The 20,324-nt window shown below is 44.5% G+C and overlaps 2 protein-coding genes across 4 annotated transcripts in view; one reads left to right on the forward strand and one right to left on the reverse strand.

The window, feature by feature from the left end:
• Positions 1 to 45: 45 nt before the first annotated feature.
• Positions 46 to 12,650, forward strand: LOC128422379 (angiopoietin-related protein 5-like). The gene is made up of 7 exons (XM_053406317.1): positions 46 to 254; positions 3,158 to 3,233; positions 4,890 to 4,914; positions 6,752 to 6,843; positions 7,726 to 7,858; positions 8,613 to 8,798; positions 11,265 to 12,650. The coding sequence occupies exons 1-7, from the start codon at positions 196 to 198 to the stop codon at positions 11,558 to 11,560; spliced, it is 867 nt and encodes a 288-aa protein (XP_053262292.1). The 5' UTR covers positions 46 to 195; the 3' UTR covers positions 11,561 to 12,650.
• A 461-nt stretch (positions 12,651 to 13,111) lies between these two features.
• The window catches only part of TUBGCP6 (tubulin gamma complex associated protein 6), a 34,409-nt gene continuing 27,196 nt past the window's right edge, over positions 13,112 to 20,324 (reverse strand). For all 3 annotated transcript variants that reach the window (XM_053406298.1, XM_053406296.1, XM_053406299.1), the window contains exons 21-26: positions 19,530 to 19,671; positions 19,045 to 19,239; positions 18,699 to 18,831; positions 17,018 to 17,231; positions 15,542 to 15,741; positions 13,112 to 13,222 (exon numbers count right to left, since the gene is read on the reverse strand). In XM_053406298.1, coding sequence (XP_053262273.1) covers positions 13,131 to 13,222; positions 15,542 to 15,741; positions 17,018 to 17,231; positions 18,699 to 18,831; positions 19,045 to 19,239; positions 19,530 to 19,671 — 976 coding nt within the window. In that variant the 3' untranslated portion in view covers positions 13,112 to 13,130. The remainder of the gene's footprint in view (positions 13,223 to 15,541; positions 15,742 to 17,017; positions 17,232 to 18,698; positions 18,832 to 19,044; positions 19,240 to 19,529; positions 19,672 to 20,324) is intronic.

Here is a 20,324-nt window from a genome sequence, read left to right on the forward strand (position 1 = left end):
TTATTAAAATGTCCACTAGTCGCAGGTATGTCCATTGTCGTGATATTTCTGAGAAATCCAATGTTGGAGTTTCTGGATCTTTGTTAATTACTTATTTACTGTATTTCACCCCACATCTCAGAGGATTGTCTCCCAAAAAAGGCTTGTGTTGTTTTTTTAAAGAGAGAAAGATAGGCACTGATAATCAGGCTCACAATGACATGCAGGGAAAAAGAGAGAAGATGGGAAGAGAGCATTTCTATAGGTGTTGAGTTGTGAATGGGTGTTTATATGCATTTGGGGTCAGGCTGATCTTGCCTTGGTGGCATTTTTGCCGGCATAGCAGTTGGCTATTTTCTTTTCACCCATGGAGGCCCTTTCTCCTTTACTTCTGCAGTCCCAGATGCAATGAAATACAATCAGACATCAGCATTAAAATATCAGTAATTATTTACACATTTGTACCTTTGCCCCATCATTCGTAAAGAGACATTGATCAGAAATGGCACATAAGTAGCAACTTTGTATTTTCTAATTAGCCATGTTTCCTTTCGTTCTAGCCGTATATTGCCATAAATACATTGTGTGTGAAGAACAGTCATTGCATTTTGGGTCTGCTTTGCACACATCTAGGGGCTGCTTGTCTCAGAAAGAGATCTATTGTCATCTACTGGGGGAAATAACAACAGAGATTTGTGGAACTACCTGGGAGACTGTTTGGATCCAGATTTTGGCACTTAGTTGACCCATTGAAATCAATGGGATTGAAGTTAGTTGTAACTATTCAGCTCTATTAATTCCAGTACGTTTACTCTAAGTTGATTAAGTTTGGGTCCAAGTTTAATGATTTACTTAAGGCATTTGTTTTTGTACAGATATGTTGCTAGGCTAAACTGGCAGGTCTATACAGATGCTTTGGAAGAGAGGTAGAGGTAAACAATGAGATTAGCGGAAACCAGAAAAAGTACAGCCTGTGACAATTACATTAATTGTAACAGTCTGTACTTTTTGTGTTTACCTATAACCTCACTTTTTGTGTTTGCCTATAACCTCACTATAACCTCAATTCCTTCTCCGCTCCTCCCCCTGCTGCCCACCCCAGCCAATTTACCTGTTAATTTAGGATAATGCATCTGCTGAAGTGGGCTCTGGTCCACAAAAGCTTATGCCATAATGCATTTGTTAGTCTTTAAGTTGCGGTTAGACATTCTGTTGGGTTTGTAGCAGCAAAGTAACACAGCCTTCCCCTTCTGAAAATCCTACTGGAAAGGTGATCAAGTGTGCTTGGGTGTGGACCCAATACAAAGGTTTCACTAACGAGGTTGTGTGTGTTTTTTGGGGGGTGGGGGGATTGTTCAAAAATCTTGTTCTGCTAATGTGAATCTGGAGGGATTTTATGCATAGTGGAGAGTATTTGCTGTCTGTCGTTTTTCCTGTTTAATAACCATTCTTAGTCTTAGCATTGTGGAGAAGGAACTTCATAGCACCATCCTGTACATACCTACTCTGAAGTAAGTCTCATTGTGTTCAGTCTAGTTTACTTCCAGGTAAGTGGGAAGTGGATTACATGTTTGCAGAGAAATACATAGGATCTGATCTCTTATTTCCTCCTCTCTCCATTTAGTCCTTGATGCAGTGTAACTCGCATTGTCTGTGCCAAATTGGTGACCAGACAGGCATACACAGACACTCATTTATCACAGCAACAAATTTATAACTGTAAAATGTTATAAGAGCACTCATGACTGTTATTTGCCTCTGTTGTTGCTGGATGATCTATGACCAGTCTTACATTTCGGAGACAAAATGAGGTTAACGCTTCTGTATGATCCTAGATGTGATGGTTGCAGCATCCCTCTGATTCTTTTTATAAACATGTAATTCTTGCAATTAATGGAGATGTCCTACCCCTCTTTATTCACTTGCCATTAATGTCCCCTAATGACTCTCCTTCTGTTTCCTTGACAGAATTCTTCCTTGTGGATATAGTATTGTGAATCTGGGGTTTTTACCATAGGGCTAATTTAAATGTGATGTGGGAGTTTGTGAGCAGCATGTACCATATTTAAAATGTGCCATCAGGCCCTGGACTGACTGCCCTCCATGCTCACTGCTGAATTCACCTGAATTGGAAGGATTGTAAGAGAGCTTCCTGTTCTACCTGAGCTTTGCTTGAGCAGCAAGGTCTCTGGCTTGCTCCTTAACCCCACTTCCAGGTTTATCCTCTGCATCTGACTTCAATCAAGGCTTGCTCCTTGACTCTTGCCACCTAGCTTCCCCTACAATTATGACTTCTCCTTGGTCCTGACTGGCTTGCTGGCCTCATGGCTTCTGGTTCCTAGCTGTTGGCTTGCCTTAGACCCACCTGGCACTGTTGTTGTCGTTTAGTCGTGTCCGACTCTTCGTGACCCCATGGACCAGAGCACGCCAGGCACTCCTGTCTTCCACCGCCTCCCGCAGTTTGGTCAAACTCATGCTGGTAGCTTCGAGAACACTATCCAACCATCTCATCCTCTGTCGTCCCCTTCTCCTTGTGCCCTCCATCTTTCCCAACATCAGGGTCTTTTCCAGGGAGACTTCTCATGAGGTGGCCAAAATATTGGAGTTTCAGCTTCAGGATCTGTCCTTCCAGTGAGCACTCAGGGCTGATTTCCTTCAGAATGGATAGGTTTGATCTTCTTGCAGTCCATGGGACTCTCAAGAGTCTCCTCCAGCACCATAATTCAAAAGCACCAATTCTTCGGCGATCAGCCTTCTTTATGGTCCAGCTCTCACTGGACCAGCCTGGACTCTCAGTGGACCAGCTCTCCAGGCGAAATTAGAGCTCCCCGTAATGTTGTCCCCCTCCCCCAGATTAAAATTGTGTATGTTTGCCAAGACATTCAGGTACCCATATTTTGATAACCAAGTTTCCTCCGACAACTGTCAACCCTGTTCTTAGGGAACTGCCATAGTAAATTCACCAAAAAGCTACCATAGAGATATCAACATTTTCAAAAATAGGGGGTCCGTGGTTTGGCTTTTGAAAAACAAGGGGCCTACAGTACTTAGCTAACTGGGAACCACAAGTATGTGCTGTAGTGATTCTATGGTTTCTAAAATATAAGCTGAACTTTGCTATGGAAAGCAATAGCTATACTGTATTATTATTATTATTATTATTTATTTCAGTTACGAGAATGAACCTGTGTTTCCAGATCAAGAGCATTGCGGGGTTTTTATTAATTCTGGATTTTCAGCAAGCCGGGACAAAGGTAGTAAACAAATACATTGTCACTTTTGTTGAAGCCCAAGGGCAGGGAATTTTTTGTCCATTTGAGGGTCACATTGTTGTGGGGGACCTTCTGGGACTGGAGCCAGATGCAAAAGCAGGTAGAGCAAAGGACGTGGCTCTTAGCCAGGTAAGCAGGAGGCATTACCATGGTTCAGGGACACATTCCAGCAAGGTGGAGTGTGGAACAGGCCTGGGGAAGGGGGTGGTCTGGGAAGAGGGGATGTGTCTTAGGGAGGGTGAGAGAGAGTGGGGAATAGAGGCCTGGAGGACCACAGCTGATCCCCGATCCAGAGATTCCCCACCCCAGGTTGAAGCAGAAAAACCACATATTGACGCTTTACTTCTTTGACTGGGCCTCCCTTTTACTGTCTGGCTGCGATGCCTCTGGCAGTATGGAAACAGCAGAGAATGGATCAGAGGAAATGTGGCAGAAGGAGTTGTTACGGCTAAAATCTGGGTGCGGGGCTACTCTGCCACCCAGCTCGTCGAACTAAGTCCGTGGGTCCCTGCGGAAGAAAATGAGCTCAGCCGGGCACAGGAGCAAACTGCAGAAGATCCAAGTTTATTGCGCAACAGGTTCAAGACGAGATTGAACAGCGAGAAAGGGGTGACATGAACTTTTGAAACTCCCTCCATGTCCCAGAATACAGTGCAAAATACATCCCAGTTACAAGATGAATACATTAAGGAGAGGTTGGGTTACACCGGATTAACATATGGAGGAGGGAGGGGGGAATATGCAGAGCTGGAGATATGCGCAGATAAGCGCTTCCTGAGTGCTGGTGATGGGAAGACAATGGTCCATGTATGCATAGTCTGCCACCTGGCATTGCCCGGAGGAAAGGCTTGGCAGAGTGATTTGACAGGATTAGGGTCTTGACACCTTACTTGAGGGATTATGGAGGACAGGGGAGGTGTCATGGAGTCCTAGAGAAATTGAGCAAATTGGCACGTTGATTTTCTATGGATTTTATAGATTTTAGTCCCTTTTGACATTGACAATTGGGAATAAATGGATATATTGTAGCGAAGAAGAAGGTGAAGAAGACATGCCCCCCCCTTCCGTAACAGAGTTTATTCTGAATGCCAGTCTTCTCTAAAGAAGACTGCCTCTCAAGTTACCTAACTGGAGAAGAAATAACTTCCTTTCATCTGGAAATACCCCTTTAAAAACTCAGTTTGCCGGCTGTCCTCCAGGTGAAACTACTAGAGCAACAATCCCTAGCCTGATCCCCTCCAACTGTTGGACTACAGCTGCCTGGCCATTGGCTGTGCTGCTGAAAATTTGAGTCCAACATCACCTGGAGGGCCATAGATTGGGGAAGGCTGAGCTGAGAGAGAGAGAGAGAGAGAGAGAGAGAGAGAGAGAGAGAGAGAGAGAGAGGAGAGCAGTCTTGCGGCAAAAAGGTGCAAGGGAGTTGCAGATTTCCACCTTTTTGCAAAATAAAAGACAGCACTGGTGTAAGGTCTGCTTATCTCAAATATAAACTTTTGTACATCAGTCGGGGGGGAGATGTTTTTGCATGAAGACACAGGAATGGTTTTTAACTTTGTACATAAGTAAAATTAGAAAATTTCGTTTTTACAACAGTAGTGTTTCCAGCGGTCTAATATAAACATAATTTGATCTCTGCAGGCACAACCACGGCGGGCAATTCAAGGTAGGTGTTCTGTTGTTGTTGTTGTTCATATTTTAATGATCATTAACCTTATTTTCATACAATGTGGGGGCACATCCCTGTTTGATAAAGTGTGTGACTGGGGCCTTGATTCACAATAGCTAATAATAATAATAATAATAATAATAATAATAATTAATAATTAATTTATTATTTATACCCCAGCCATCTGGCTGAGTTTCCCCAGCCACTCTGGGTGGCTTCCAATTGAGTGTTAAAAACAATACAGCATTAAATATCAAAAACTTCCCTAGACAGGGCTGCCTTCAGATGTCTTATAAAAGAAACTGAATGGAGAGTCATATAATTGTTTGTAGAGTTGGGAAGGTACCCCAGGGGTCATCTAGCCTAACCCCTGAAGTGCAGAGCCTCTTTATTTCCTGTAACCAGTTTTAAGAGGAAGCTAAGTGGTGAAAACACAGGAGACTTTGGTTATTGCGAAAAACTGGGCAAGATGTGACATAGTGGGGGGCGGGATTGTTTGTTTTTTAATTGTTATATAGTGTTTTGGTGGTTTTGATGGCCTTTGCAAGCATTGGTGGCTAGAGATCTTATTCCTCGCATTGCTGTACACTTCAGTCAGAAAAGCAGCTGATAGCAGAGGTAATAAGGAAGGGAAAATAGCTGGAGAATGACTTCTTATTCTTCTCTGCATGTACTGCTGCAGATGAATGGCATTTCATTAACAGCACTTAATGGAAGCTATTCCTATGTGCTGCATTACTCTGAAATTAAGTACCGCTGTTTGATCCTTCAAGGACTGGGGAGGAAACACACCCTGACACAGCCTGTGTGAAGTACAAAATATGGCCAATTCACAAAATTCCTGGCTCAGGTTTTTGCTTAAGTATCGTCAGCCTTAAGAAAACAAGGTGGATCATTTGGGCCTGTGATCTTATCTGAGCTAGATACTGTTACAGCTGAAAAACTAGGAGCAAGAGGAGGCTACAAAACTGGTCTCTCACACTTTAAACCTTTGCATCTTTAACAGGAAGGTCTGGCAGGAGATTCTGCACACATTGGCTGAATATATTTCTAACTGAGAAACCTACACTATTGGGGAAGAGTCTTTGGAAGTTCAGTTGAATGCATGAATTTCCATGTTTCTGAAACAAATCATGCTTGGCTCATCATAACCCATATGCATACCAGAATAGGTACTTATATAATTGGATGCAATTAGTAATTTTTGTCATTTGCTTCATCCCACTTCCCTCAAGCATAGCTAGGGATGGGGAAGAATTTATCTTCAGTTCACATATAAAGGTGAACCACAATTTCTAAAACAACAGAGGAACTGAAACACGTCCAGCCTTTGAAAATTGCACTCTATGAATTTTGCAGTGCCTAGTAATTTGTGCAAAAATGCATACGCTAAGGTTCGGTGTGCATAAAAGCATGTATTAGCAAAATAGCATGCAATTATAGGTTATATTTGGAGAAATGGATTGACTAAAATGTATGTATTAGGCAAAACAGCATATCAGCGTGTTATACTTGGAGAAATTAACACTTAAACGCTGATGCATTTTCATAAGGATTTTTTAAAAAGAAATTTTGTTGATATAAAAATGTAGAGAACTGAACTCAAGATGGGAAGAAACCCAGAGAAACTGAAACTGACAGATTTACACATCCCTAAGCCCAGCCACCCACTTCCCTTGACTCTCATCAGGTACCACTGAGCTTTGCCCTTATTCCATCCGGTTCCTCCTTATTACCAACCAGCTTCTGCCCTTAATTCCAGGGTTCCATTTCGCTGTTCACACATTCTGAGCCACAGGAGTCTCATCAACCTTACTCATTCTTTCCATTACAGGACCTGATTGCACAGCAATATTTGCTGCCAATGCATCTCTCCCCAGCGGAGTTTACAGGATCAAACCAAAGCATTTTCATAAGTCTTTTGAGGTAAGGTTTGGTTCTACAATTACATTCTAAGCCGCAGGTTTCATTTATGATGAAGTGTTATTGAGAGCACCTGTTTTTACATACGCCTTGTGTTCTGAACACCTGCATGATCTGGAGGTCTGGGCCTGTATACTGATGCACACAGCTCTACCTCTTACTTCCATAATCTGATCCCAGAGAGGCATTGGAAACTTGAACTAATGTCCGGAATTGGGCTTGGCAGGGAGGAAGGAGAACTTTAATTCAGTCAATTGAGAGAGCTGGCAGGTGATGTACAACCTGCCTCCAAACTTCCTCTGAAAGGTCAAGTGTGCAGTTTAGGTGTACATCTGGAACCACCATTGTCCTTGAATATTCAAGTTGTGTTTGTGGCCATATTTTATAAATTTCATCTGGTTTGCCAGGTCTGGCCATACCTGATGAAGGCAATTCTGACTCGTACCCTAATTGCATCCAAGTTGGTTACAATGTTCTTTCCATAGGGGTGTCTTTAAAGACATTTTGGAAACTCCAGTTGGTTCAAAATAGTCATAAGATTGTTGGTTAGTACAGCATGGCTGAATCATATTACACTGACCCAACACCAGGTTCACTGGTTACCTATTGGTTTCTGGCTTTAGATTAAAGTGCTGAAACTAACCTGAAAAGTCCTAAACAGCCTCAGGTTACCTTAAGGCCTGCCTTTGTGCATACAGGTGAGCTCTAGACTGTTGTCTCTGGTCAGACTTTGCAGGAGTTTTGATGGGCGAGTGCCAGGATGGTGGTGCCACAGCTCACACACTCCTAAGGAAAGCCATTTGGCTCCTTTTGCCCACTTTTGATAGTCAATTGTGTTCAGGATCCTGTAATTCAGATCGGTTACCTACCAACGTAAATTTCTAGGTATTCTGTGAAAAGAGATACAATGGTGGATGGACTATTATCCAGCGACGCAACGGACAAGGGGTGTATGGTGGACCTGAGAACTTTCGGAGGTGGATGTCTGAATACGAAAAAGGATTTGGCCATGTTGATTGTAAGTAATTATTCCCCTCAACTAAAATCTTTTGATCTGTGGACTTACCTTTAGACGTCACAATATGTGCACAAATGGATCTTATTGATTGATTTCAACAACCAACCTACATGTGCAGAATTTCTCAAAGGTCTCAGACAGAGGTCTTTTACCCCGTCCCATTTTGCCACCTGATTATTTTCAAGAGGTGGCAAGGATTGAACCTGGGATCTTCCACATTCAAAAGCCTCTGCTATGATCCTTTCCCATGTATGCACAAGTAGAAAATAAATGTAAAGGTACCCCTGACCGTTAGGTCCAGTCACGGACGACTCTGGGGTTGTAGCACTCATCTCGCTTTACAGGCTGAGCGAGCTGGCGTTTATCCGCAGACAGTTTTTCCGGTCATATGGCCAGCATGACTAAGCCACTTCTGGCAAACCAGAGCAGCACACAGAAATGCCATTTACCTTCCTACCAGAGCGGTACCTATTTATCTACTTGCACTTTGATGTGCTTTCGAACTGCTAGGTTGGCAGGAGCTGGGACTGAACAATGGGAGCTCACCCCGTTGCGGGGATTTGAACTGCCGACCTTCCAATAGAAAAGCTCTAGGCTCTGTGGTTTAGACCACTGTGCCACCCGTGTCCCTAAGTAGAAAGTAGGAAGCTAGAAACTGTTGTAGCTCTCAAAACTGCAGCCGTTTATTTCCTTGCATTCAAGATGATGTACAGTTGGCGATGGATACATGAAAACGCAATTTTATATTTTCCAGTTGAACATTGGCTAGGGCTTGTCTACATTCATGCTCTGACCCACCAGAGAGACAAAAAATGCGAGCTCCGAGTGGACATGAGAAACTGCGAAGGGAAGAAAGGCTATGCTGTATACAAGACCTTCGAAATTGGCAACGAAGATGAAAAATACCGCCTTTCTTTGGGAAAATACAGAGGGAATGTGGGTAAGAGATTCAGTGATGTGTGCAACAACTCCCATGTTTACCAGTTTAGCATCTCTCAAAATCGGGTCCAGAACCAAGTAAGCTGAAAAACAAAGGCATTATTGGTGGGTTTCACCCCTGGAATAAAATTCTGATTTTCCTGAAGCAGCTTCTCAGGCAGGATTAACCTTCCAGAGCCATTGTAGCCACTTAGAGTCACACTGGCCTGGCAGCAGTGCATTCATGGTTTTAAATAAATACAGCTGCCTTTAGATAGGTGTGTAGTGGCTGGATAGAAGCATAATTTTAGCAATACGTCAAAAGAAGTATCAGTGCATTTTGCAATTGAAAATAATTTTAATACAAAGGGGAAATGTACATGTGTCAGAGCTGCCCGAGGTCCCAGCTCACAAAGGACCAACGCCGGTTCGTTGTTATGTACGAAAGTCTTTATTGAAGTTCAGTTTCACTTTCACAGCCGCAGCGTGCAGCTCTACGTCTCAAACTCTAGACCGCTGAAGCTCCGTCTGAATCTCCTCCCCCCAGACACCAGTTTAAGATTCTAGCCTTGCTCCACCTCTTCCTTTGCTCTTTCCTCCTCTGGTTCCGCCTGTCCGTCGGGGTCTCGCCCTTCCTAGACTCTTCTGACGCTGAGTCCCCTGAGTCTTCCCCCTGCCTCCGGCGGGCTTTAGGACCTGGTTCCCAATCCGGGTTTTCTGCTGTCCCGCGTGCCTGTACATTCGAACTTGGCGCGCGCGCCCAGCCGGCAACTTTCCTCCTGACCATTGCACTGCTGCTGTCACTGCTTCCCCCTTTCGGGGAGGCTAGCTGGAACTGACCTCCCCTCTGTTCCCCCACTCTCCGATGGAGGCGTGGTCAGCCCTGACTCATCTTCTCTCCCCGCTGGAGGAGACGCTGGTCCTGGCACATGTGACTCTTCCCCCCCACTACGCTCTGGTGGGGAAGCTGGTCCTGATCCCCCGCTGCTCCCTTGGGAGTCCCCGCTGGCCCCTTGTTTCTGGTGCGTCCCCCCTGGGACCCCCCTTGCCCTGACCATCGGCGCCCCCTTCTGGGAATCTTCTGATTCGCTGGAGAAGCTCATGGAATCTCTCGGGTCACTGTCATACTCCCCTACGCTGCCCTCAGATTCTTCCCCTTCGCTCTCCATTTCCTCTCTCCCCTGTGCTTCTGCTCCTGAGTCCCTGACAACATGTAACTCATATATGGTCCTTACCCAACTGCACTTTCAAAATCGATTTTGATCCAGGGAATACCTCTTCTAATGGGGGAGGTAATTTTTGCTGATTCCCCCTCCCCCTAACACCCCCTAGAAAAACAGCTTACATGATCTGGGGAACCCCCCCTCCCCAGTGGAAAATGGAGAGGGTCTGCAGGGTAAAAAGGGATGTCCCTCTGAAAATCATCTTCTGGATCAAAATACTTCAATGAGTCCAATGGCCCCAGCTGGGCTCTATCTGTGCGAAGTTTTTATATTTGGTAAAAATAAGAATTACAGTGGTACCTTGGGTTACATACGCTTCAGGTTACAGACTCTGCTAACCCAGAAATAGTACCTCGGGTTAAGAACTTTGCTTCAAGATGAGAACAGAAATCATGCTCCGGTGGCAGCAGGAGGCCCCATTAGCTAAAGTGGTGCTTCAGGTTAAGAACAGTTTCAGGTTAAGAACGGACCTCCGGAACGAATTAAGTACTTAACCCGAGGTACCACTGTATACGATTATTTTAAAGGGGGGAGAACAAAGAGTGTGGATATACAGTATTGTAAAGGTGACTGTCCCAGTTGCTTCCATTTTAGATGCTACACAGGTTCTGGCAGTTGATAAGGGACATCTTACCACTTCTACGCCTTCAGTTCATGTGTGAGAAGCTTTTGGCCCTTTAATGTTGCTTCCCTACATCTCTCATCAACCTTTAATAACCATGCTTGCTCGACCTAATGAGCCTTGTAGTTCAGTAACTTCTGAAGGACTGAAGGTTCCCCACACTTGCTTCAGCCCATACTCTTCTTCTTGTTTTTCTTCAGATAACCAAACAATACAAATTTAGGGTTGCGTTGAAGCAAATACCTGGTAATTTGATTCACACTATATTTTGCAAGGGCATTTTAGTTACCATGAGGCAGTTTCAGAGCCAAGTGGAGAATGGCAGCTGCTCTAGACTGACACCTCCTAATCGCAACGTGGTTAAGATTGTAAAAAGGTGTGTTCAATACAAGGAGTTCAATACAATTTGTAAAAGCTTCAAGAACAGCCTGCTGTTCTTTTAAAAATGTATGTTGACATCCCCAGGGTTATGGGGATTCTTTGATTTTACCAAAAATATAAAAGCATAAATACTGTGGACAATGCTGGAAGAAACACAAATTATACCAGTAAGCCAATAAGAATTTGCCTCTCTTTGCCCCAAATGCCCTGATGCAGGCAATTAAAGAGTCTAAAATTTAGGGGTTTTTTTTTCTTGGTTTAGGAGATGCATTCAGAGGACGTGAACCCTCTGAGAATCAAGATGGCAATTTCTTCAGTGCGGTTGATAGTGACAATGACGACTGTGGCCCATGTTTTGTGGGCGATGAGGCATTCGACAGCTGCGCTGGCGAGCTCTACGGTTCTGGGTGGTGGTTCAGTAACTGCGGCATGGCGGATCTCAACGGGATGTGGCATCCCAAAGACAGCTGTAGAGGTTGGGTATCTGGTGTGTACTGGAAAACATGGAGTAATATTGATTCACTGCTATTTAGTGAACTCAAGATAAAATGTGCTTAGCTGTAACAATGTCAGACTCTCCAGCCTGAGATGGCTTGCGAGTTTGTTTCCCTTTCTGCAGCAATTTTAGTACTAAACCATCCCTGTGTTACTATGAATGTCAACCGCTTAGTAGCAAATCGCTGCGTATGCAACATATAATCAAGTAGCAAGTCTGACTGATCTAAGAAAGGAAGTTTCTGCTAATTGATTGTTGAAGACTTTCTAGTTTTTCAGTAGACGTAGTCCCTCCTTCCCCTCCCTTTTTGCCAAAACCATTTCAGTAATAAGGAACATATATTTTAATGCAGTCATAATCCTAGACGTACTTCTACTGTCCCCTGTAGAACAAATTAGATAGGAACCCACCCATATTTCCATCAAACCCCAATGCAAAGAGAGAGGATGAAAAAGGGGGAAGTAAAATTAAAGACCTTGCTTAGTAACAGGCAAGACAGTAGAGACGTGTCATCTGTGCCTCAGCAGTGCAACAGCTCCCCACCAGTTAATTTCCCTCTTTGATTATTCCCCAAATAGTTGCACCAAATTTCAAAGTTTATGGAATTTCCCCTCCTGGCAAAAACCAGCCGTTTTGTGTGCTGCTTGGATGAACATCTCGCTCCCCCACCATTTTCTTCCTGGGCAAAAGAATTGCAGGCTTCTTTGCTGCTAGGACTGCACACAAGAACCAAGCTAGTTTTTTGTGTGTTTTTTAAGTGGGTAGGGGTGTTTTATTACTGTTGCTTGATATCTGCTCAGCTTTGTATGCTTTGCCCAGCTGAAGGGAGGCCACAAAATCCTCACCTACTGCCCCTAGATAGAATAAAAGTGTGTTGTTACCAAAGCTAAGAGAATTTAGAATTTGGGTTTTACAACTAAATGGGCTGGAGGATTTTAGGAGACAATGTCATTAACTCTGATTGCTGTTGTCAATGCAATGATTAGCGCAATCCATTAAACATGAATTGGTTTATGCAATGCAATTTATATCACATTCCTTTGTTGCTTTATTTCCTTCAATTTTCAGAATGTGCAATTTGCTTTTTTTCAGATTTCATAAGGCCGTTAAGCTTTGTACACCAATAAACCGATTGATTCATTCCAGTTATAACCTTGAGTCTGTGGCCATCACTAGTTGTGCTTTAACTTCCTGTTCCACTGGGTTGCTGCTCTTATTCTCAATCTGTTTCCTGAGAGTGATATTAGTAATACACACTGCTGACGACCAAGTGGTATGTTTCTGCTTTGCTTTTTATTTCTTACACATTTACATGAGAAGATTTCACAATGCTACTAGGAAAAATATACACATTAACAAATTTACACTAATGCACATATTGCTGTATCGGCACTTGGCAGCATGCTTTGCAGCACAGAGGAGAATAAAAACTTCTACCATGCTAAGCAGGGCGGAATGACGTTATCTTCCTAGTTATGATGATATTTTCCATGGATCCCGTTCTATCCTTCAATTGTCTTTGATAAGCATGCTTTTCTTTACAGAAGCGTCTTGGCACTGGCAGCTTTCGATGTGCCACAGTTAATGAAAGCACGTTGCTGAGTCTGTGTTTGCGAAGCATTTTAAGAAAGCTCAGTTATCTTTGTAGTAGTTATTAAAGTTGATTCGCAACAGGAAATCTTCCAGGTGAGGCTGGTACCCCCTGTTTACAAGCTTAGTTACTACTGTAAGAAGAGAAAATAAGACAACACTTGTTTAATATGGCAAGAGATATACAGATCGTTCAGCCTCAAATCTCTGTCCCTCTGATATTCCTCTCTTAACAGTGTGCACAAGCTCAATGAGGTACGCAAACTGCTACCCTCTTTTATTTATCCTAGCAGAGGTTTCATTTCAGTTGAGCCTATTCGTTTTTACAGGTTCCAACCAAGAACACTTTAGGCATCTGCTATCTCTTTTATCGTAAATATTCTCTCGCTTGCCCATGCTAACAAACTCTATTAAGCACAGCGCTCTACAGATTTCGCTTACAACTGCTGCAAGGTCTGTTGAGCACACCAGATTCCAAGCAAACATACATAGGACTGAAAGCAGAACACCAAGTGGAAGGACTACAGTGGTGCCTCGCAAGACGGAATTAATTCGTTCCGCAAGTTTTTTCTTCTTGCGAGTTTTTTGTCTTGCGAAGCACGGTTTCCCATAGGAATGCATTGAAAATCAATCAATGTGTTCCTATGGAAACCGCCTTCAGACCAGGTCCGGGGACAATCTGTCCCCTGACCTCTTCTGAAGGCTGGGGGGGGGGGACAAGGGCTTTTCTTCCCACCGCCAGCCTTCAGAAGGCTGTTCTGAAGGCTGGCGGTGGGAAGAAAAGCCCTTCTCCCCACCTCCCACCCCGCAAGCTCCGGGGACAGGAGGGCTTTCCTCCCGACTGCCAGTATTTTAAAAGCATTCGCTGCCGCCCGCCAGCATTTTAAGATCGCCCCGGGACAGCGGAGAAGTCTCCGCTGTCCCGGAAGGCAGGCGGGGGGGAGCAAAGACTTTTGCCCCCCGCCGGCCTTCAGAAGAGGTCCAGGACCTCTTCTGAAGGCCGGCGGTGGGCCGAAGTCTTTGCTCCCGATGGCCAGCATTTTAAAAGCGGTCCGGGATAGCGGGAAAGTGCAGCGCGCTTCCCTGCTATCCCGGACCGCTTTTAAAATGCTGGCCATCGGGAGCAAAGACTTTCGGCCCCCGCCGGCCTTCCTGGACCTCTTCTGAAGGCCGGAGGGGGGGGGCGAAAGGCTTTGCTCCCCACCGCCAGCATTTAAAAGAGGTCCCCGGAGATTTCCCTATGGGTTTTCTTCTTGCGAAGCAAGCCCATAGGGAAATTTGTCTTGCGGAACGACTCAAAAACGGAAAACTCTTTCGTCTTGCGAGTTTTTCGTTTTGCAAGGCGTTCGTCTTGCGAGGCACCACTGTATAGCAGAGCACATTCTCTACATGCCAACAGGCCAAGGTTCAATCTCTGGCATCCAGGAAGCTAGCAATGTTAAAGAGCTGTGTCTGCAATTCTGGAGAATACTGCCAGCCAGAGGAGACAAATACTGGGCAAGACGGACAAGTAGCCTGACCCCAATGTAAGGTAACCTATGTTATCTTCTATAGGTGCAGCTCTTCCTGTTGAAGATCATGCAAGCTTTACACAATGGTCTGGTTCAGACATGACATTGATCCTGCTGGTCAGAGCTGACAGGAATTGCAGTCAAACAGGGCGTGAAATATCACCAGTTAACCATCACAATATAGTGATGTATCACGATGTCTGAAATAACACTGGAAAAGGCTGAGAAAGTGGCTGGGCTGTGGAGGGAGAAGCGACCAGGAGAAAGGGAAGGAAGCTGCCCACTTGCTTGGGCAAAGGAGCTCCTGGCCACTCCCCACCTCCCTCTGCAGCCCAGCCCCAGCAGAGGAAACATGAGAAGTTGTTCCTTTTGCACGTTTGTCTTTGCCAGTGCAAGTGCCTCTCTCCTCCTGGGCCCACCCTGCTCGCTTGGGCAAAGGCAAGCATGCAGGCAGGTAATTTAAGCTGGCAAGACTTTGCAGCTCGCCAGCCGCCAGCACAGCACAGGAATGTGCTGTGCTGGCCAGGGAGCCGCAATGTATTGCCAGCTCAGAAAGTGTGAAACCAGTATTTTGATCTGAACTTCACACTTGTTTCAGATGATGAACTGAAATATCACCTGGCTCATGTCCTGTTGCCCCATCCATAGACCTTGAAAACTCAGAAAAGCAGAAGAAAGCTTTTCCTGAGTCTCTGCACTAAGCAAACTTGCCAAGAAACACTAAGACTTCCCAGCTGTCCTGTGCAGAGGATGTTTTTATGTCCAAACTGAGTATAAACACATCTTTGCAATACCCCCAAATTGGGGAAACTGTGCCCCTCTGCCAGAAGTTGCTAGACTACAACTTCCATCATCCCTTACCATCGGCCATGCCATCAGAGGCTGATGGGGAGTTTGGGGACAGCCCCCAGGTTCCCATCCTTGCAACAACAGAAGTCTTACCGTTGAATAAGAAATGGGAGTAGTACTTGAACGTGTTATAAGACTGCTGCATTAAGCCAAAGTTGGGATGAACAGCCATTTGTTTGCTGGTATCAAAACTCCACGACTGAGAAATTAACTGGCTACGGAACTTCAAAATGAGGCTGAAGATGCTGTGAATAATGTTCATTACAGGGGCTGCCTTTTCAGTCAACAATCCTCTGTCAAAAGAAAAGAGATGGTTTTGATATTAAGTTAGCAAGCAGCAATATTTTTCATCTGCAATGTTTAGGAGCATCTTAAAGAACATGCCTGCTGAGGTTTGATCGCAGATGCAATTTTTGAATCGTTTTGGATAGGAAAGACAACGTGCCAGTTATATAGTGAATTTGTGTCCTTTGTATCTTCTTACCTTTCAGTACTAGGATACAGTTATCCTGAACCAGCTCGCCAGTTATCCTAAATAACATATTTTGATGGACTAGATGCAGCCAGGTACTGTAATACAGCATTTACTAAGGCTTAGCTTGTTTCAGATTGCTACTGTAAGTCAGGGATGCATTTGCCCATGAGCTAGAGTGGGTGGGCCTGGCCTATATATCCATATATCGCCCAGGACCGGTATTAGGGGCAGATCGCGATGACAGCTTCACTCAGTAGTATTTCGCTGGTGAAACTGCCGCCTCCTGAGTCCCTCTGCTACCAGCGCCCAGTGCATTGAGGGAAAAACAAGCGACAGTTTCCCCAGCGATATACTGTTGAGTGAAACCACAGTCTGCCCTGATACCGCTGCAGAGGGAGAAACAAGCTGTGATACAGCTTGTTCTTCCCTCTGCTTCAACAAGCCCCCTGTCACTCTGGCTCGCAGTTATTGCCCAGCCCTGCTAGTGGGGGTGTGGCATTCTACCCACAGCAAATGCACAAAGACATACACATCCATGCAGACCAGCTGGGGTGGAATCTTATCACCCTCTCCTCAAACGATTAGTTGATAATTGGGGAGGGACAATATGCATCCATGCCAAGGGGCTGGGCTTAGAGGTTTAGGCCTTTCTGCTCTCTTCTGTGCTATAATTTCCCTGCTTCGGTCCCCCCGAGGACAGGCACCGCTTCCGGAGACATTTCTGTCTCCATCTTCCTGCTCCTTCCCACTTCACGTTTCCCTTCCTGGGTCCATAAGCTGGGTGAGGGGAGAGGCATTGTGCAGTCTGCGAGAGAAATGGTCTGGTTCTCTTTCTCAGATTTTGCAAATATGTTGAAAGCAAAGTGCAACTCTCCTTAGCCCTTCGCCCAAGTTCCCATATTTGCAATGCCTAAGTGGTGGGGCCTACTAGTTCCTCTCGCTGTCTACGTCACAATGGCAGCAGAACTGGTGGCAGAAGCCTATGTAAAGAAAAGACACGTCCACCCAACTTTCTAGTTACATGAGAATTGTCCATCTCTACATGCAGACAAGGGAAGGCAAATGTGCAACACTTTGTTAAGAAATCTTCTTACCGGAAGATGGCTTTGTTGAGGTAGTCAGCATGCGTTCTGTAGATTTCCTCCAAGTTCCCTACAGAAGACAGTTTATTTCCAAATTCACACCACGTCACGTGCAGGATTTGGTTGGCAATGTAGCCTTGAATAACTTTCACAAAGTGCTGCATTTCGTGCTTATAAAGCTGGAGCTGTCGGAACTGAACTGAGTTGGATGCATGCTTCACCAGAGCTGAAAAACCAAAACGACAAGGATGGCTTGCAGCGCCTGAAAAGGGACTGCCACTCTTGGCCCCCATGCCAAAGCAGAAGCAGCCAAGGTGCAAAGCGAGCACAGTCAGTTTTTACTAACAAATTTTGTGAAGAGCCACAAAAATATGTTGGGATCACAGTAGCAGGTGGCCTATGGGGGCAGTCAGTAAAAAAACAATGTTTTAAGTTACTTTTTTGGGAGGGAATCTAAACTCTTCTTAAAATAGAAAAATCTCTGAGGCGTCTTGCAAGGGCACAAAACACTTAGCATGGCATCACAGCAGGTGACCCACAGGAGCTGTCAGATTTTTTAGCATGGGGGTCATAGTATGTAGCCCACAGATTCACCATCCTGGTTTAATACGACTAGGACAGAGGTTTGCAATCATTTCTGAGTCCACGGCTCCCTTGACCAACTGCATTCTTTCTGCGGCAACCCTGTGGGGCTCAGGAGCCCAGTTACGTCACCCCTTGCCTGCAGAGCCGGCTGCCTCTCCCCCTTTTTCGAACACCCTCCCTTGTGGAGTGTTCCCTCTGTCTCCTCGCCCCTCGGGAGTCCTCTGGGCAGCTGCAGCCCCAGACCTGTGAGTCTCTTCCCCCCCCCGCCCCCAAGGACCCCCTGGCCAGCCCCAGAGGTAATATATGCCTGGCGAGCTCGTAGCCAGGGCCACTGCAACAAACAGCTGTAGAAACCTTTGGGAGGCAGAGATGTGAGGAGGGACAGAGGCCAGTGTTGCCCGCGGCACCCCTGACTATCATTCAAGGCACCCCAGGGTGCCACGGCACACTGGTTGAAAACCACTGTACTAGGAGACCAGATGAGAAATCAAATAGATCTTCCTTGAAACAGGTTTTCATAAACTCACCCTCAATCAATATATCCATTTGTCTTTTTGTGCTTGGTTATGTTTTTCCTCTTTACTATTTCAAATATGGTATAGGGCAATACCTACAATGTACTAGGTGAAGCAGGAGTTATTATTTCTTGCTGTTGCATTAATATTTCACAGAACAAACTGGAATACCACCCTTGGAAGACAATTGGCCTTTCTTTTACTCCATTTGGATGAGAATCCAAAACCTCTTCTGTTGTGTCAAAGCAAACCGCTTTCACCTTCAGTTATATGGGTTTGCTGTTGAATAATCAAACTCTCATGGAATATACTGTAGTTACTCAAGTCTAATGCACCATCGAATCTAATGCGCACCTTAATTTTCAGAATCTTGAAACCAAATAAAGTATTTGATGGCGAATGTGAATGTGCCATCGGATCTAATGCACACCTCAATTTTCACAACGTAATTGGGCCAAAAAAGGTGAGCATTAGATTCGAGTAAATAATGGTAGAAATAGGAAACACAGAGACTTTAGATTTAACTCACTTATCTGAATCTTCTGAACAGGTTAGCTTTCAAGCTAAATAAAAGCAGTCAGGTTTTATCTTACCAGTTCGCTTTAAGTGGAACCAGACATCCTTAAGAGTCCACACCATATGCTTCAATTGCAGCAGGAAAGAGAAAATCTTGTTATATTTATTCATGCAGTTCTCAGTAATGACAATGTTCATGGGCCAGTCAACCTACAAAAAAAACCAATAAAACTATTATGACTGTATGTCTCCCGAGGCGTCAGAATATTCCGCTGCCTGTTTAAGATGAGGATTACGTCACAGTTAGCAGAACAGAATGCATTTCTAAGTAGCATCAGAAAACAAGCAGGATCAATTAACTGCAATGCATATAGGGGAATCTTAAAATCCGGCTCACTTCTCAACTCTTGTGTGTCTTCTCACCTTATAGCGTAGTTCTAAGCAGTTTAGGGCATCGGGCGCATTGGGCTTGAACATCTCTGGAAGGTACTTCAGTGCAAATGAGAGATTGGAAGCCAAGTGAGTGTCCCCATGGAGACTATATTGCAGAGCCTTATTTAAAATGGAATTGAGGACTAGTGGGTTCAAAAGTTCACCAGGTGTCTGTCCTGATCCAAGCTGAAATTAGAACACACATTAGATACTGAGAATTTGTTTGTCAGAATAACCTTTCCAAAGTAGATAATAAGATTTTTTAATGTTAATACAAACACAGTTCAAGCCAGAAAGTCCCTTATATTTAAAACTTCCAAGAGAGGTTGTTCAGGTTGTGATCATTGAAACTACTGCCAAATACTACACAATCCCTAATCTTTACACACATACACATGTAATATGATTTCCTCACATGCCGGCAACTAGATATATAGTCAAGAATCAGGCGTTTAAGGAAAAGCCTATGCAAATACCTTTTCAAAAAGTAGATCACTGAGTGACTGAGCAAACTCTCCATCTTCCATCAACAAAAAATGCCTTAGTGCTCCAAAATGCTTCTCAATATTTAGTTCCACAAAATAGTAGTCAACAATGGCTTTGTTCACAAGTGAAACACTAGGAACAAATGAAAACAAACACCAGTTACTTAAAAAAAAAAAGTAAATATAAAGGTAAAACTGCATTTTAGCTTTATGGATAGGGTAAATTAAAAATGGCCAACATTTTGATCCTCTACCCGCAATCAAATTATAGGCTCCCTCCAAGTAATCTACTTCCATTGGGCCGGTACCTTTTGGCAGTCACTTGCAAAAAACACAGGATGCAGCAAGGATGTCAAGAAAACGCCCTTTGAAAGAAATCCCAGTTGCCCATTCTCACCTCTGCTCATTACACTTGGAAGTAATTCTTTCTGCACTGTTCAGAATCTGTAAAAGCCGCTATGTTCTAACTAGAAGCTTTATGGTTTCTCATTCTAGAGCACACCACCCAACCTTCACTACTAGGCCCCCTTCAATAGTTCACCGGTGGTAGGTAGAGTTTGCACTGTGAATGGGGAGGAAGGGTGCAGAACCAAGCAGAGGCAACACAACCTGCGTTGCCGTCAAGGCTCTGGAATGGAAAAGAGAAGTTTAAACCTCCACCACCTAGCGCTTTGACGCAGATGGAAATTGCTCCCTTCCCTGCTCCATCAAGTGAATGATTTGCATTCCCATTAAGGCTCAAGGCTAGGCTAGGCAGAGAAGTTCAGACCTTTTTGCCCGGTGTCC

The sequence above is a fragment of the Podarcis raffonei genome, chromosome 10 (genome assembly GCF_027172205.1).
Source record: "Podarcis raffonei isolate rPodRaf1 chromosome 10, rPodRaf1.pri, whole genome shotgun sequence".
Lineage (NCBI taxonomy): Eukaryota > Metazoa > Chordata > Lepidosauria > Squamata > Lacertidae > Podarcis > Podarcis raffonei.

Excerpts from the sequence above, each read along its gene's own strand:
- LOC128422379 (XM_053406317.1), top strand. The coding sequence starts at position 196 with ATGACATGCAGGGAAAAAGAGAGAAGATGGGAAGAGAGCATTTCTATA. Across the intron at positions 255-3,157 it reads ATTTCTATAGGTGTTGAGTT|AATGAACCTGTGTTTCCAGA; the intron begins GTGAATGGGTGT and ends TTCAGTTACGAG. Across the intron at positions 6,844-7,725 it reads ATTTTCATAAGTCTTTTGAG|GTATTCTGTGAAAAGAGATA; the intron begins GTAAGGTTTGGT and ends GTAAATTTCTAG.